The sequence below is a fragment of the Triticum dicoccoides genome, chromosome 1A (genome assembly GCF_002162155.2).
Source record: "Triticum dicoccoides isolate Atlit2015 ecotype Zavitan chromosome 1A, WEW_v2.0, whole genome shotgun sequence".
Taxonomy (NCBI): domain Eukaryota; kingdom Viridiplantae; phylum Streptophyta; class Magnoliopsida; order Poales; family Poaceae; genus Triticum; species Triticum dicoccoides.
The window spans coordinates 442608747-442626862 of record NC_041380.1 but is presented as its reverse complement, the minus strand read 5'-3'; the positions used below and the strand labels follow the sequence as shown (position 1 = coordinate 442626862).

The 18116-nt window shown below is 42.0% G+C and overlaps 1 protein-coding gene across 1 annotated transcript in view; it reads right to left on the bottom strand.

Moving 5' to 3' along the window:
* Nucleotides 1-3291, bottom strand: part of LOC119277760 (hydroxyproline O-arabinosyltransferase RDN2-like) — a 6516-nt gene extending 3225 nt beyond the window's left edge. The window contains exons 1-7 of the mRNA XM_037559082.1: nt 2477-3291; nt 2336-2403; nt 2053-2254; nt 1546-1643; nt 1394-1463; nt 1232-1303; nt 921-1034 (exon numbers count right to left, since the gene is read on the bottom strand). Coding sequence (XP_037414979.1) covers nt 921-1034; nt 1232-1303; nt 1394-1463; nt 1546-1643; nt 2053-2254; nt 2336-2403; nt 2477-2881 — 1029 coding nt within the window. The 5' untranslated portion in view covers nt 2882-3291. The remainder of the gene's footprint in view (nt 1-920; nt 1035-1231; nt 1304-1393; nt 1464-1545; nt 1644-2052; nt 2255-2335; nt 2404-2476) is intronic.
* Between the last annotated feature and the right edge of the window lie 14825 nt (nt 3292-18116).

Genomic DNA, 18116 nt, shown 5'->3' with positions numbered 1-18116 from the left:
ACACACCCCAACCCCCCCTGGAGGCTCCAGTTGTGCTCTCTGCCGATCTGATGCTCTGGAAACACGCGAGTACCTCTTCTGGCTCTGTAGCTTCAGCTCTAACTGTTGGCATACTCTTGATATTCACTTTGATCTTCCCTGCCATCCATGTAGGAAATGGTCTCCCAGGTGAAGTACAAGATCAACAAGCCTTTCTTCTTTGAAGTCCTGGCAGTTGTGGCATAGAATATTTGGAAGCAAAGAGCCGCAAGAAGTCTTTGACAACATTACTCATAGTAGGGGCTCTTGGTTGTTTAATTTCAAGAGGGATCGTTGCCATCTTTCTCACAGAACGAAGGAGGAGCTTGCCACCTCTCTCAGGTCTTCGCTGGGCCATCTAAAGGCTAATTCTGTGCCAAGCCTGTCTATGTGTGTTCTTCTGAATAGCCCCCTCCCCTCACCCCCTTCCAGCCTTGTACATATCCTCTCTTGTATATATTATTCTTATTAGCTTTACTGTCGGGGCCTCCCCTACAATTTCCCCTTTTTTAAAGGTATACTACAGTAATCGCCTCGCCATGACTCATTATCACCAGCCCCACACCCATTACAAAATATATACAATCAGTTATATACAAGGATCAAGATCACGCGAGCAAACATCAATATTCGCAGCAGGAAGAGTCAATAAGATTCCTTCTTATTCGGTTGTTTTTGCTATGTCTATTAACATAGAACCCACTTACCCACGACAAGTTCAATTTACAGGAGATAAAGAAGTAGGCTAAACATGGATACACTATTGTGAATGCCAGAAAGATAAGATTTTACACTTTGACGCAAGGCAATTCAGAAATTTCAGAAACGTGAAGTCACCAGTTTTAGAAGGAAATGGCATTTCGTTGTACTGAAAAAAAAAATGCAAAACAGTATGTGCATACCACACTTTCAGGAACTCCTGGAGGGGGTAATGAAAGATTTCTCGGTGGTGGTGAGCGAAGATAAGATCTCTTATCAAAACGCCATTCCCCGATCTTACCATAAGTCAGCTCACCCTACATTTTTACAAGATAATCATAAACAAGCTATCATGAGAAGCTTATAAAGTTACAATTTTGTTGCAGTAATAGAGAAATACTACCTCTGAACTGCAAAAACGTCTTTTATTTAGTTATGAAAGTAGTAGATTTTACAGAACAATGGCAGGCATCTTCAAGATGTTGACAGATGTTTAAGGTTAAACAGCAGTCACCTTTAATGAATAGTCACATCCGTAAGTATAATGGATGATGAATGTGTTGTCTGATTTCGCGTCCCATGGAGGCTGCAATGAGAATTAATCACATATTTGATGATATGAGCTGCCACAAACAAACAACGGAATAATCTATCAAGTGGCAGAATTACTATGCACCTGAATCATGAAATCTTTTTGGAGGCTGTGGTGCACACCATGCAATGCACTTGCAACAGCATATGCATACCTATAAATATGATAGAAAGGAGCTCCAAATAAGTCTCGCGCATGTTAAGTCAATAGGTAAAAGTATATAGAACTGTACTGACATTTCCAAGACCCATCCAAAAGCTTTGTCTGTCTCCACATCCTCTTTCATTTTTAGCGAAACATTCATCCAGGTTGGAGCAATCTTCTCAAGCTGGGCCTTAGATATTTTGAGGACATCCAAAATAGGATAAAATTGTCATGACAGGTGAGTGTACTGAAATAGTACTTACTAAAAGCCCTGTTCAAGAATTCATCCGATTAACTAGTTAACTTGCCGATTAATCCCTACTCATAGGGTCCGCGAGTAGCCGATTACCCGATAAATCGTCCGATTAATTGATTAAATGGCCGATTAACTTGCCGATTAGCCTATTAATCCCCTATCACCAGCCGACCGAGCAGATACCAGTTAACGATTTCCTCAACAATGACTAAAAGAACAAAGTTTTGGCACATTATGCCATCTTGGCATCTAGTATAGCTGAACCAGTCATGGTAACAGAAGTATAAAGCTTAGCACAGCTAAGTATTCTACTACTAATCTTCTCACAAGAGAAGAGATGTACCTTCTGGATAATCACAGGGGAGTTGCCAATAGGATCAATATTTGAGACAGGACCTTTTTCTTCTGGAAAAAACTTCCTTAGTATCTTCTCATTGTCAGTTGGTTTGATGTAGAAAAAGGGAAATGCGGCAGGTTCTTCACCGTGAGCTAAGTTTGGCAAAGGCTTCACAAAGATATGATCTGGCTCAGCCATAAGTATATAACTGCAAATCGTTTTATTAGGAAACCAATGAACCTAAATGATCCAGTAAAGACAAACAAAGAACAAAAGGAAATATGCTTACTCCTCCTTGATGTTCGCCTTCTGCAACCATTGGACAAATGCCCAGGGTCTATTGAGGACAATGTAACCCTGAACAAAACATCATATTAGCAAAAGCTTCAACTCCACAAATGGTAACAAAATGGAATATCCAAAACCTCACCCTGTCAGCGCCTTCAGGGAGGGGGTCAACAACTAAGGTGGGTATCTCATCCATCAAACCGTCCGGCTTTCCAGAGTGAAGGATCCGCGTGAAGCCGCCCATATCCGAGCCAGGCCTGACTCTCATCTGCTTGTACCAGTAGTACATTATCCGCGACTGCCACTGGCTGTACAGCGCATCCGTCGCCGTAAGGGCGACGTGGAACCTCTTCGACGGGTCCGAACCAGACCCGAAGGCGACGGCACCGCCCTGATCGCCGCCGCCGAGCAATTTGCGTGGCCCGTCTCCGCTTCGGCTGTGGCCCACCATTGTCAGGAAGTTGTAGGTCGCGAAGAAGCAGCCGACCGAGATGAGGATGAGCAAGAAGGGAGAGGCCTTGCCGGCATTCTTCCTCCCGACGATCATCGTCGACGCTCCGATCCAACAAGGGGACAAGGGGGCGGGTTGCGCCTCGGGTCCCGTGGGATCACAGCAAAAGGTGAGCTCACCCAGTAAAGGGAGAGTCGGAGGCCAGGTGGTTCGGCGGCGCCGCCGACGATTGAGGGTTTAGGGGCTCCCGATTCGGCTCGTTCGTGCCGGGGAATCGGATTCGGTGGATCTGAGATCGCGGTCAACCCCCGACACCGCAGAGAGCGCCGGGAGTAGCAGGAGGTGACTACTCACTTCTACTCACGACGAAGGGGGGGAGTGACTCTTCGCCGGCCGCCTCCGCCCAGGATGGTTTCGGCGGCGGCCGCGAAGAGCGCCGACCTCTCTCCGGTAAGGACAAAGGAGTGGTGGTGTAGGCGTAGGGGAAGGAAGAAACGAGAGAAGCTCGTTACGGCGATGTGGTAGTAATAAACGCTGTAACGGGTAAGAGCGCATGTGTAACTAACAGTTATTGTTTTTTTCCTTTAAAATCAGGTGGATAAAATGTTCCATGGTACTTGGACAGTTTGTTTTTTTTTCTTTAAAAAGTTTTTTTACATAATAATAAACTAGAAAAAGTTCGTGTGTTGCAGCAGGTGAAACAAACTCTCGCACACCTCTAACAACCCATCCGTATTGCCACTTCTCTTCACTTCATGAGTCATCCCATGTGAACTTGTAATGATGGTCAACACCAAATTTGGCCGCATCATTGTCATAGGCGCGGGAGGAGCGGCCACCGGTGGAGGCTCAGCGAGGTGGATGAGCAGAGGCGTGAGGCGGCATATGTGAGGTTTTGGGGAGGAGTGTTTCTCATAAGTTTGGCACATATGTCACAAATGTTTTTTAGCCCAAAATAGCACACATATTACTAATCTTGACGAATTTAGAACCGGTGCTTTTGGCAGCTTAAAAAATAAGTTGCTCCTTCTTTAGGTTTTTTTATAAGCCGCCCCTCTTATTCATTGGATCTTTTAAATTAGTTATAGGATAACTAATTTAAAAGTTTCAACATAATTAGAGGGCGGCTTATTTTTTAAACTAAAGAACTAGCCTTATCCAAATTTAGTCTAGAAGAATTTTGTTTTTATTAGCCCACTAACACCGCATGTCATCAAAAAAAATTGTTAGCCTAGATGATTGATTTAATCCAACTTTTATTCAGAAGAGTTCTGTTTTTGTTAGCTCATCACATCGTGTGTCTTTGTTCCTTATAGCATCTACGGCCGGGCGCCCAAACCTACCTCATACATCCGGGCAGATCACCCGGTCACTGGCTGGTCATGGAATTTTGACCGAGACGGGCGCCTCAAACGCCCGGACTGATCGGCACCCCTTGAAAGCACACTTGCTCCCTTGGTGGTTTTGATAATTAATGTCATACATATTGTTGGACTAACACTTTTATCTAGTACATTTCAAATAAGTTCAATAGTGGCATGGCAAGGACATGAAGATGTGGACCCCTTCAAAATCATAAGGACAAGAATTGGCATAGCTACAAGACTCTACCCTTTTCGTTAAGTGGTCCAAGATCACATTGAGTCCATAGAAAAAGTCAATACTATTAAAAGGGATGAGGTTTTGATCATGACTCAATTGCTAAAATGCTTAGTGATATTACTCCACGAATCCTCAAACACTTCTCCACATTTCATTTATCCAAACCCCTAAATGTCCATCTCGGTCCCACCGATATCTTCCCGTCCGTACCCACCGAGATGAGCCCATACACTGCTACATGTCAAATCCTAACTTTTCGGTACAACCGATATGAGTCTCGGTCTCACCGAGATGGCGTAACCAAGTTTCTATGATGAAGTTGCTTCATTTCGGAATTACCGAGATGAAACAATCGAAACTACTGAAACGAGGTCTTGCCCTAGCCATTGCACTTCGGTCACAACGAGGTGTACTGTTCATTCTCACCAAAACCTCCAACATTTGAATCTTTTGCACTAGTCGGTCTCACCGAGAATTCTATCCGGTGTCACCGAGTTGGGTTAAAGACTTGTAATGGTTGGATCTTGGGTGTGGGCTATATATACCCCTCCACACTCACTTATTCTCTAAGAGAGCCATCAGAATGAACCACAAATCTTACTACTCATTTTCTGAGAGAGAACCACCTACTCATGTGTTGAGATCAAGAGATTCCATTCCTACCATTTCAACCTTGATTTCTAGCCTTCCCCAAGTTGCTTTACATTCAATCCCCTTTCCACCAAAGCCAAATCTATGAGAGAGTGATCGAGTGTTGGGGAGTTTATCATTTGAAGCACAAGAGCAAGGAGTTCATCATCAACAACACTGTCTATTATCTTTTGGAGAGTGGTGTCTCCTAAATTGGTTAGGTGTCACTTGGGATCCTCCAAGATTGTGGAGTTGAACCAAGAAGTTCGTAAGGGCAAGTAGATCGCCTATTTCATGAAGATCTACTCGAGTGAGACTAGTCCTTTGTAGACGTAAGCTATGATGGTATAGGCAAGGTTGCTTCTTCGTGGACCCTTCGTTGGTGGAGCCCTCCGTGGACTCGCGCAACCGTTACCCTCCGTGGGTTGAAGTCTCTATCAACATGAGTGTATGATACTACCACCTATCGGAACCACGCCAAAAATCACCATGTCTTCATTGCGTTTGAATTTCCATCTCTACCCCTTACTTTCACACTATTGCATGCTTTACTATTTTCGCTGCCCTATGTTTAGAAATGCATGTGTAGGAAGTCTTGGTGATATCTTAACTAGTGCTAAAACCTGCCTAAATTACAAGAAAACCAAAAACCGCACCTTGGTTGGTTAAGAGTCCATTCACCCCCCCCCCCTCTAAACATATCTTCTCCGATCCTACACCCCTCAAATCAAGCCCAAATATGGGGCGGATATGGAGGCCCTTGAGTATTCTACTTATGATTTGAAAGGGATAAGTCCTTCTATATGCACACATCGGATATATACGGAAGAAGGGGCTACACCGGTGCGCGAATATCAAAGGAAGATAAATCCTAAAGCAAAAGAAGTCTAGGAAAAGGACTAATTTGTTTACTTGATGCGGGAATCATATTGACTATTTTTGTAAGTAAGTGGATAAGCCGAGTTCATTGTATTCATAAGAAAGGAAAGGTTTACTATGGTACCTGATAAAAACAATGAACTAATCCCCACCAGAACAATAGTTGGGTAAAGAATGTGCATTGATTTCAGGAGATTAAATAAGAATACGCGAAAGGACCATTATCCATTGCCCTTCATTGATCAAATGCTTGAAAGATTGGCAAATCACACTCATTTCTGTTACCCTGATGGATACTCTGGATTTTCAAAAATAGTCGTGCGTCCCAATGATCAAGAGAAACTATGTTCGCTTTCCCTTTCGGTATGTTTTCTTACCACCGCATGCCATTTGGAGTTTGCAATGCTACTGCTACTTTCCAAACATGCATGAATGCTATACTTGCTGATTTTGTGGAGGAAATTGTGGAAGTTTTCATGGACGATTTTTTTGTCTACAAAACTTCTTTTGATGATTGCCTTTACGGTCTCAACAAAGTTTTACCGTGGTGTGAGTACACTAACCTTGTTTTAAGTTGGGAGAAGTGTCACTTCATGGTAAATGAAGAAATTGTGTTGGGTCGCAAAATACCCAGAAAAGGTATTGAGGTGGATAGAGCAAAAAAATTGCAATAGAAAAGTTCTCGTATCCATGAGACATAAATGGGGTGCAAGGTTTTCTTGGGCATGTGAGTTTCTATAGACGTTTCATTAAAAATTCTCTAGTATTTCAAAATATTTGACTTATATTTTGCAGAAGAGTGTTCTCTTTGAATTCAATGAGGAGTGAAAGATAGCCTTCAAAAAGCTAAAACAATGGTTTCTCATGGCACCTGTCATTACACCTCCCAATTGAGATCAACCCTTTGAGGTAGTATGTGAAACTGACACAACGCTGTAAGTGTTGTGTTGGGACACCATAGAAGTAATAAGTTCATTATCATTTAGTATTCTAGCCACACTCTAAATGATGCACAAAGGATTTATGCTAAAAATGATAGAGAACTACATCTAGTGTATTTGCTTGTGAAAAGTTTAGGCCTTATACTATAGAGACAAAAGTCATTATCTACACAGACTGGCAAACAATGAAGGGAGTTTTGGCAAAGAAAGACACGACATCTCGATGGATTTTGTGGGCTCTTCTCCTACCATAGTTTGTCATTGAAATATCATACTGAAGTGAAATAGACAAGGCATTGGTGAATGTCCTGTTCATGAATAAGGATGAAGGGAAGGCCTTGGAGATGGCAATCTGTATCCCTTACGGTACAATGGTGACTTCGGATAAAACCACCACACAGACTGAACCCCCACTTACTTGCATAGAGGATCCATCCCTAAAGATGGAGGTAAGGAATGCACGGGAATACGATATAATTGATTATGCTAATGCTATGCATCCCAGCAAACAAGCCAGGACTGACCTCTCACCGAGGCTAAGGAGAGAAAAGATAGTTGGAATGAAGTCATAATTTAAGAACAAGTCTTGGTCTAAGCGCCAAAAAATTGTTGGTAACATCTTTAGGCAAGTCTAAAGTGTCAAAATTTCCATTCCTTTAGTTTTGTCTTGTTTTTCTATAAAGACTAACAGTTTTCTAGGCGGCACAACGCTCGGTCATACCAGACGCCGTCTCCGGCTCGGGATGTTTCTATTGCTCTGGTCGAAAATGGGTATGACCCATGGTACAAGCGCCTTCGTTCTCTCCAAAATAACTCTGACTCTTGAAAAAACGTGTTTTTACCGCAAGTGTTATAGGGGAGAACGACTGGTGGTACGAGCACATGCGCTCGTACCAAAGGCCATTGATCGTTGTGTTGTTTTTGGCTTGAAGCGACAAAAGTGGTGTGGACGCTTTGTACAAGCGCATACACTTGTACTAGACATGGTCACACGCGATTGGAGCCCGATTCGGTTCAGATTATACCTAATTTTGTCTAGTTTGTTTCCTAACCTTTTTCGATCCACCTTATTGATGCCCACAAGTATAGTGGATCAATCATAGTCCTTTCGATAAGTAAGAGTGTCAAACCCAACGAGGAGTAGAAGGAAATGACAAGTGGTTTTTAGCAAGGTATTTTCTGCAAGCACTGAAATAGTCGGTAACAGGTAATTTGATAGCAAGATAATTTGTAACGGACAAGTAATGGTAACGGTAAATAAAGTGCAGTAAGGTAGCCCAATCCTTTTGTGGCAAAGGACAGACCAAAACAGTTTCTTATAATATGCAAAGCGTTCTTGAGGGTACACAGGAATTTCATCTAGTCACTTTCATCATGTTGGTTTGATTCGCGTTCGCTGCTTTGATAATTTGATATGTGGGTGGACCGGTGCTTGGGTGTTGTTCTTACTTGAACAAACCTCCTACTTATGATTAACCCCCTCGCAAGCATCCGCAACTACGAGAAAAGTATTAAGATAAAATCTAACCATAGCATTAAACATATGGATCCAAATCAGTCCCTTACGAAGTAGCGCATAAACTAGGGTTTAAGCTTATGTCACTCAAGCAACCCACCATCTAATAACTACTCCACAATGCATTCCCTTAGGCCCAAAGATGGTGAAGTGCCATATAGTCAACGTTCACATGACACCACTAAGGGAATCACAACATACATATCATCAAAATATCGAACACATATCAAGTTCACATGATTACTTGCAACATGACTTCTCCCGTGACCTCAAGAACAAAAGTAACTACTCACAAATGATATTCATGCTCAATATCAAAGGGGTATTAAATAGAAGAATGGATCTGAACATATAATCTTCCACCAAATAAACCATATAGTAATCAACTACAAGATGTAATTAACACTACTAGTCACCCACAGGTACCAATATGAGGTTTTGGTACAAAGATTGAACATGAGAGATGAACTAGGGTTTGAGAGGAGATGGTGTTGTTGAAGATGTTGATGGAGATTGGCCTTCCAACGATGAGAGGGTTGTTGGTGATGACGATGGCTTTGATTTCCCCCTCCAGGAGGGAAGTTCCCTTGGCGGAATCACTCTATCGGAGGGCAAAAGTGCTCCGGTCCAAGTTCTGCCTCGAGACGGCGGCGCTCCATCCCGAAAGTCCTCTCCTTATTTTTTTTCTAGGTCAAAATACCTTAAATACCAGAAGACGGGCACCGGAGGTGGGCTCGGCTGGCCACAACCCACCAGGGCGCGCCTGGGGAGCCTCGCGCGCCTGGTGTCTTGTGGTCACCAGGTGCCCCCCTCTGGTAGTTATTTGCTCTAGTATTTTTCATATATTTCAAAATAATTCTCCGTGAAGTTTCGGCTTATTTGGAGATGTGTAGAATAGGTAGCTCCGACGTAGCTTTTTCAGGTCCAAATTCCAGCTGCCGGCATTCTCACTCTTTGTGTAAACATTTCAATTTATGAGAGAAAAGGCATTAGAATTACTCCATAAAGCATTATTATGCATAAAATATTATAAATAACAGTAGGAAAACATGATGCAAAATGGACGTATCAACTCCCCCAAGCTTAGACCTCGCTTGTCCTCAAGTGAAAAACCGATATCGAAAAACATGCCCATATGCTTAGAGAGAGAGAGAGGTGTCAATAAAAACAAAGTACGGACATAGTACCATCATGATTATTATTATAACAACAACAAACTCTATTATAAAACTTTATCATATAACTTCTCATGAACAAGTAACAATTCATCACAACATCGAAGTAGAAAGCATAAAATTTATTGGAAACCAATAAACTATGTTCTTAGTCAACTTTGCAACTACAATTCATCATATTTTCACGAAGGGTCACATATCGGAGCCTTTTGGCAAGTCCACATACTCAACCATCACTTAATCTTCTATGATTTCTAACACCCACCGTATACACATGAGCAAAAAAGTTTCAACCAGACGCATAGAAAGATAGGGACTTGTAATTTTGCCTCCCAACTCATTCACCTCAAGGGTGATGTCAACACTAATAACTCATGCCCACTCATATCCAACTAGGTATATGTGCCTAGATCTTTCCCCACCACATGATGCTTGCAAAAAGAGAAAAATAAAAGGAATAGGGAAGAATACTTTGACTCTTGCATGAAAAGTAAATACATAAAGTAAAAGATAGGCCCTTCACAGAGAGTAGAATAGGTTGTCATGCGCTTTTTGGTTTGTATGCTCAGTCTCTTAGTGCAAAAGAACGTCACGTTATATTGCCCCTTATGATAGCAACCTTTATTATGCAGTTCGTCACTTTTATTACTTTGCCATCACAAGTTCGTACAACGCTCCATTTTCTCTTATACTAAATGGTCAAACACATTTAGAAGCAATTTTTATTACCTTATCGCACCGATGACAACTTACTTGAAGGATCTTACTCAATCCATCGGTAGGTATGGGGGACTCTCAAACATGAGTTTGGGTTTAAGGTTTTTGGATGCACAAGTAGTATCTCTACTTAGTGCGGATTTTGGCTAGAAAATATATTGAGCAAGCACCACATGTTGAAGGATCTATGACAATATAACTGCTATGTGAATATGAACAAACATAGATCATTGCGTTGTCTTCCTTGTCCAACGCCAATAGTTTGGCATAAGATATTTAGTGGGGGCTCACAATCATAAAAGATGTCCAAGATAGTGTATTTACATGTGAATCTTCTCTTCCCGTATTAATTATTTCATGAATTGCATCATTGACTAATGCTATGTTTGTCAACTTTCAACAAATTTTACTACTTATACTTTTCCTTATGTGATGTCATCACTTACCATAAGATTAGCATATGATCTTTCTCGTTATTTCCTTTTATTTTGATTCAAATAGAAAAGTAAAGAAGCAAAAACTCAAACTAAACTTTATTATATAACTCTCACTCGATTACATAGATAGATAGGTCATGAAACTAGCACTCAAAAATAGATCACACTAAACTTTTATTCAACTAAATCATGAAATAGCTAAGGATCAAACTAAGATAGGTAAAGATAATAAAAGTGATGGCGATACAATACCAAGGCATCTCCCCCAAGCTTGGCACAAGCCAAGGGGAGTGCCCATACTCGTGTACTCAAGTCTCCTTTAGTGATGAAGATGGAGGTGGTGGTGATGAGGTGGTAGCAAACTTATCCTCCGGCTTCCATGGCAGTGGTTCACCATCATAAGAGGATGCCTGAGTCTCCTGAGTCCTGCAACTGGCAGCTAAGTTTATACCTTTAAATCTTGCTTCATACTCAAAAACTTGATTCTGGAGATCATAGATTTGGCTTTGCAGAAAATTGATTTGCTTGTTGAAGGTGAAGATGATGTCCTTCATAGATCGACCATCCACCTTGTGAGTGGACCGGTGCTTGGGTGATTGGCATTGATTCCACACTCCACCATCCCCTGGCACTTGAAGATCTCCTGCTCCACCGCCTCGAGCCTGGCCTCCATGCTTCCCGTCTTCTTGGGGCCCTGAACGTCCCGGATGTGGAGCACGCCTTCATGAATCTCAATGGCTTAAGGGTGCTTCAACACCTCCGATAAGTAGGGGTTGATGACCTTCTCAAAGAACTTGTCCTTGGAGGAGCTTGGGGTAGCCATAGCAATCTAGATCTGTCGAAAAAACAACACGAAACAAGAATAAAGGATTTCTCCGTGATACGGTGATCAAATCGTCCGGAGGTATATATAAAGATCTTTCATCTCAGGAAACAAGTATATGGAAGGAAAACAGAGTTGGGAAGGTGCCCAAGGGGCCCACCACCCACCAAGGTGCGATAATATTTAATGAGAGCTCACAATCATAAAAGATATCCAAGATAGTGTATTTGCATGTGAATCTTCTCTTCCCTTATTAATTCTTTCATGAATTGCATCATTGACCAATGCTATGTTTGTCAACCTTCAATAAATTTTACCACTTATACTTTTCCTTATGTGATGTCATTACTTACCATAAGATTAGCATATGGTCGTTTTCATTATTTTTCTTTTATTTGATTGAAACATAAAAGTAAAGAAGCAAAACTCAAACTAAACTTTACTATATAACTCTCACTCGATTACATAGATAGATCACAAAACTAACTCTCAAAAATAGATCATGCTAAATTTTTATTCAACTAATTCATGAGATAACTAAAGATCGAACTAAGAATAGGTAAAGGTAATAAAAGTGATGGTGATACGATATCGGGGCACCTCCCCAAAGCTTGGAAAAAGCAAAGGGGAGTGCCCATACCCATGTACTCAAGTCTCCTTTGGTGGGGAAGATGATGATGATGGTGGTGATGAGGTAGTAGCGAGCTTTTTCCCCATCTTACGCTTGAGGAAGGAATTTTCCTCCTTCAAGTCATCGATCTCCTGCTCAAGCCTTAATATCTTTTTGCATAATTCCTACTTGTTTTCCTACATAAGATGAAAAGGGATAAACTGGATCTTAGGTTTCTTTGCTTTATTGGGGAGACTCGACTTCTTAAATTCCACCTGCATGTCCCCAGGTTGCGGTAATGGGATTTCATCTTCATCTGAGCTTGTCTCTTCTTTTCCCTTCAAATCATAATCTTCTTCTTCCTCCATGGTCCAACCATAATGCTCCGCATCCCCATAAACTTTTGGATTAGAGATATAGTCTGCGACATAGCTCTCTCCATCCGAATCTTGAGATGACATATTTTCAAATCTGTCAGGAAAACAACATGAAACAAGAATAGAGGATTTCTATGCGATGCAATGGTCAATACGTCCGGGGGATATATAAAGATTTTTTATCTTGGGAAACAAGCAAACGAAAGGAAAATGGAGTCGAGAAGGTTCTCGAGGGGCACACAACCCACCAGGGCGCGCCCTGGTGTATCGTGCCCACCTAGGTTGCCTTCTTGATTGTTTCTTATTTTCCTAATTTTTCTAATATTCTAGAACTAACAGAAAATAATTTTGTGGATTTTTTGGAGTCTGTTTACTTATCGTATCATACCTAATCTTTTTCAGGGTTCTGGAAGGTTTTTTTTATGTGTTCCTCCGGTGTCATGGTTTGGATAATATTGGTTTCAACATTAATAGGTGTACCTGAGATATAGTGCTTAATTCTTTGTCCATTGACCACCTTTCACTACTGTAGGATGCTGCTAACGCGACACTACGATCAGAGACCCTTTGACGACACTGTGTGCGATGCATTAATCACAAACAATGATGTAAAAACAATCAAAAAAGATGCAAAACATTTTGCGATGAATGATACATCAAACACGGTTCTGATTTTAGTTGTGTGTGCGATGCGGGGCATACGGTTGATCCATACGAACTGTTTGCGATTAGACAGACCAACAAAAATGGGCAGCCAGATCAAGATTTGTGCGATATAGGCATACAGTTCACTCCAATGAACCGTTTGCGATGATCAAGGTGAACACAAACAATTCGACGTAACAAGATGTGTGTGATACCCGGCAAACATGTCGGTAATCAGAATTGTGTGCAATCATTATAGACAACCCACACTATCTTTTTTAGGAATTGTGTGCTCATCAAGGCACACAGTTCCACAAACCAACCCGTGGGCGATAATGTAGAAGATCTCTGTCGAATACATATTACTAACCGTCTGCGATGAGATTGATAGGATGCCCGATGACCATTGCATGCATGTATGCTAAGTAGTCTGAAGTCATTGAATGCATACTAGCCGCATGACTCCTATTGGCTGATTTCTTTTTTCAGGACAAAAACAAGGAATGAGTTTTGGGATTATGCACTGGTACCGGTACGAATGGATTAGGATAGTTGGCAAGCAATACATTGAGCTCTTCTTATTGATGAAGCCGTAATAATCAAACTACAAAGGAAAAGAAAAAATCAAAGGAAAATATCTGCATGAATCTTCACGTAACATCAATGGCAGATGACCTAGATGTGCATTACTTAGAGCACATCTAGATGTGCTTTAGAAATACTGTCAAACAAAACCCCTAATCATCATTGCAAACAACGCATAGAACATGGCTAATGCGATAACCACAACTACACATGCTAGTTCCTTCTTGTCTCTTGCTTTCATCTGTTGCCTATGATTGATTCTTTCTTGCTTCATCGTACTGATTGTACATTCCAGATCAGCCAATTTCTTCTTCAGCTTTATGTTATCTTCTGTGAGCTTGGTGATAACACTCCAAGCCCTGCCATGCCATTCTTCATCCAGCCAGTTAACAAAGGCACAAGCCTCATATCCCTACCAATGTTAAATAGTATTTCAGATGAGCGGTGGCATTAACTCAAGTAAAATGATGAACTTAGCACTAACCTCTAAGGGTCAACTAAGAAACCGCCTGCCAATGTCGAATCCCTCCGTGCATACATGTCAAGCGGAAGTGTGTCCGTGTACACAACTCATATTTTGGTACTTCTTGGTGGCGCAAAACTCGGAGTCGAACTCGTGTTGCGTGAGTCTGGAGTTACGCTCCGGATCTGGCTGCAGATCGCTTTCCTGGTGGGGATCATTTAGGACAGATTCAGCAAGGAGCTACTTTGGACATTCTAAAAAAGTTCAGGATAGATTGGAACCTGACAAGATGATTCGGGTCCATAGTACACCTACCTTTTGATGACCTTAGGCAAGTGCTCGGCGACGACCGTCGTCGTGGCGGCGCTCCCGAGAGCGGCAATACGAGCAGGAGTAGCCACACCGAAACCATCAGCACCACTCGTCCGCATTCCCCCAATGTCAGCACCATGCGAGGGAATTTGGAGGCTATCTAGGGATTTGGGGGAAATGGGGAAACTGTGGGGATAAGCTAATGGTCGGGAACTACTTATGGCACTATATGTTGTATACGACACACTGTTTATACATGTTGTTTGTGTTAGGTATTACCACTTCACACATGATTTCCGCACTAAACCGTGTGAGAAGACAACGTAGGTGAGACACGGTTGTCGTTACATAACCGTATGTGATGTACTACCCTGTACATATAATTGAGTTATAGTGATACTGTGTAAACAGTCGCTCTGCGGATATCCGTGAAAAAATAAAACCGTGTAAATAGCCACTTTGTAGATAGAGATGGCGGCAACGACCTATGTAGCGGCTACCGGATAAGAGGTCAATCCTCGGTCAATGGGCAGTGGCGGCGTCATAGGAGGTCAATCCTCGGTCTGCGGCGGGAGATAGGAGGAGCTCAACCATCGAGGTCGGCAGTGGCGTGATTGGAGCACATCCATCGTGGCCGATGGTGGGATAGTGGAGGCTGAACTTCAGGCGGCAGCCGCACTAAGCCTTGCTCCTCGACCCTGCTATCTCGGCGTGCCGCCGCTTCGCGCTTCTTTGTCTACTGGGTGGAGGTTGCCGCGTGGCTAATTAATTAAGGTATTCTTTTCGTGAGTGGCTTAATTAAGGTATTCAAGGTAGTGTTGTAGTACTCTGCGTGTAAATTGACTGGCCATTAATTTTTGTCATTGCATGTCTGGATAACAATACGGAGCGCCCTGGGTAATGATGAAAATAAAACCTTGTGATTTTTGCATGCATCTTTGGGCATCAGTTAATCTTTGTATTAATGTTGTTGTTTTGTTTTTAATTACCATTCATGTGGTGTAGATGGAACGATTTCAATGATGAAGAATCGGAGAACCACAGATTTTATCAGTGGCGTGACAGAGTTCATGAATTTGGCTGAAAGTACAAAGAGGAGAATTGGTGATGCGGATTACATCATGTGTCCATGTACTCACTATGCCAACAATACAGAGTCACGTGAAGTTGGAGATGTCCAGTGGAACTTAATCTCTCAGGAATTCATGGATGGATATACACGTTGGACCAGACACGATGAAGAGCATGTCATGGATGAATATACCCAAGGCTGCGAGATGCCAAATCCCGATCAGTGTCACATGGATGTTGAATCTAACATCGGGGCAGAGGCGTCAAGCTACCAATGGAACACCGGAAAGCCAAAACACCCACTTGAAAACCAAGACGTCGACGCAGATGACGACGATCTTGATATGCCATATTTTGCTTCTATGATTGCAGATTTCAAGGGCACAAAAAGTATATGATTGGGTACAAGGATCTGCCAACCATTGATGCGAACTCCAAGAAAGAATTGTATCCAGGTTGCAAAAAGAAATATTCCAAGTTGAGTGCCACCCTGGCGCTTCTCAGATTTAAAGCAGCAAATGGTCTATCAAACAAGGGCTTCACAGAGATGTTAGGTATTTTCAAAGAAATCCCTCCGGAAGATAAGAAGCGAAGAAAATTGTTTGCCCATTGGAACTTGAAGTACAGAAGATACACGCTTTTGTGAATGATTGTATATTGTACCATGGTGAGTACAAAGATTTGCGTGCATGTCCCACATGCAAGCATGCACAATACAAGTGCGGGAGAGCAAAGGACAAGTACAAACTGGACGACAAGATCAAGACAGGAATCCCGTTCAAGGTTGTTTGGTACTTGTCTTTAATTCCAAGATTGAGGCATTTGTTTGCAAACCCTAGAGAGGCAAAGAGGTTGCGGTGGCATCATGATGAGCGAACTTCGGATAAATATATGAGGCACCCAAAAGATGGGGCTCAGTGGGAATTAATCGACAACAAGTTTCAAGACTTTTCCAAGGATCCTAGAAGTATAAGGCTCGGGGAGTGTACTGACGGGATGAATCCTTTTGGCGATATGAGCACCAATCACAGCACATGGCCGGTGCTTCTGTGCATATATAACCTAGCTCCTTGGTTGTGTATGAAGAAAATAAATACATTATGATGTCAATGATTATCCAAGCCCCGAAGCAACCTGGAAATGATATCAACATTTACTTTTAGCTATTGGTAGAAGAACTACTGACAGTGTGGATAGATGTGCCTGTTATAAAATGTTATGATGCTTACAAAAAGGATATTCTCGATCTACATGCGATGCTGGTGCACACCATTCAAGATATGTCGACATTAGGCAACACATTGGGGCAGAGAACAAAGGGAGATGTAGGGTGTGTCACATGCATGGATAGGACAACTAGCAGATTTCTTCCCAACTCGCGCAAAACCATATATCTACATCATCGTAGGTTCTTACGGAGAAATCACCCATACTGAAAGATGAAAGCTGAATTTGATGGTACGATAGAGGTAGATGTGGGCCCAAGACCCTATGCTGGGGAGGTGGTCCTGAAGGAAATATGCCCTAGAGGCAATAATAAATTTGTTATTTATATTTCCTTATATCATGATAAATGTTTATTATTCATGCTAGATTTGTATTAATCGGAAACTTAGTACACGTGTGAATACATAGACAACAGAGTGTCCCTAGTATGCCTATACTTGACTAGCTCGTTAATCAAATATGGTTAAGTTTCCTAGCCATAGACATGTGTTGTCATTTGATGAACGGGATCACATCATTAGAGAATGATGTGATGGACAAGACCCATCCATTAGCTTAGCACTATGATCGTTCAGTTTATTGCTATTGCTTTCTCCATAACTTATACATGTTCCTATGACTATGAGATCATGCAACTCCTGAATACCGGAGGAACACTTAGTGTGCTATTAAACGTCACAACATAACTGGGTGATTATAAAGATGCTCTACAGGTGTCTTCGATGGTGTTTGTTGAGTTGGCATAGATCGAGATTAGGATTTGTCACTCCGATTGTCGGAGAGGTATCTCTGGGCCCTCTTGATAATGCACATCACTATAAGCCTTGCAAGCAATGCAACTAATGAGTTAGTTGTGGGATGATGCATTACAGAACGAGTAAAGAGACTTCCCGGTAACGATATTGAACTAGGTATGATGATACCGACGATCGAATCTCGGGCAAGTAACATACCGATGACAAAGGGAACAAGGTATGTTGTTATGCGGTTTGACCGATAAAGATCTTCGTAGAATATGTAGGAACCAATATGAGCATCCAGGTTCCACTATTGCTTATTGACCAGACATGAGTCTCATTCATGTCAACATAGTTCTCGAACCCGTAGGGTCCGCAACTTAATGTTCGATGATGATATGTATTGTGAGTTATGTGATTTGATGTACCGAAGGTTGTTCGGAGTCCCGTATATGATCACGGACATGACGAGGAGTCTCGAAATGGTCAAGACATGAAGATTGATATATTGGAAGGTTATGTTTGGACACCAGAAAGGTTTCAGATAGGTTCGGGCATTTTCCGGAGTACCGGGAGTTTACCGG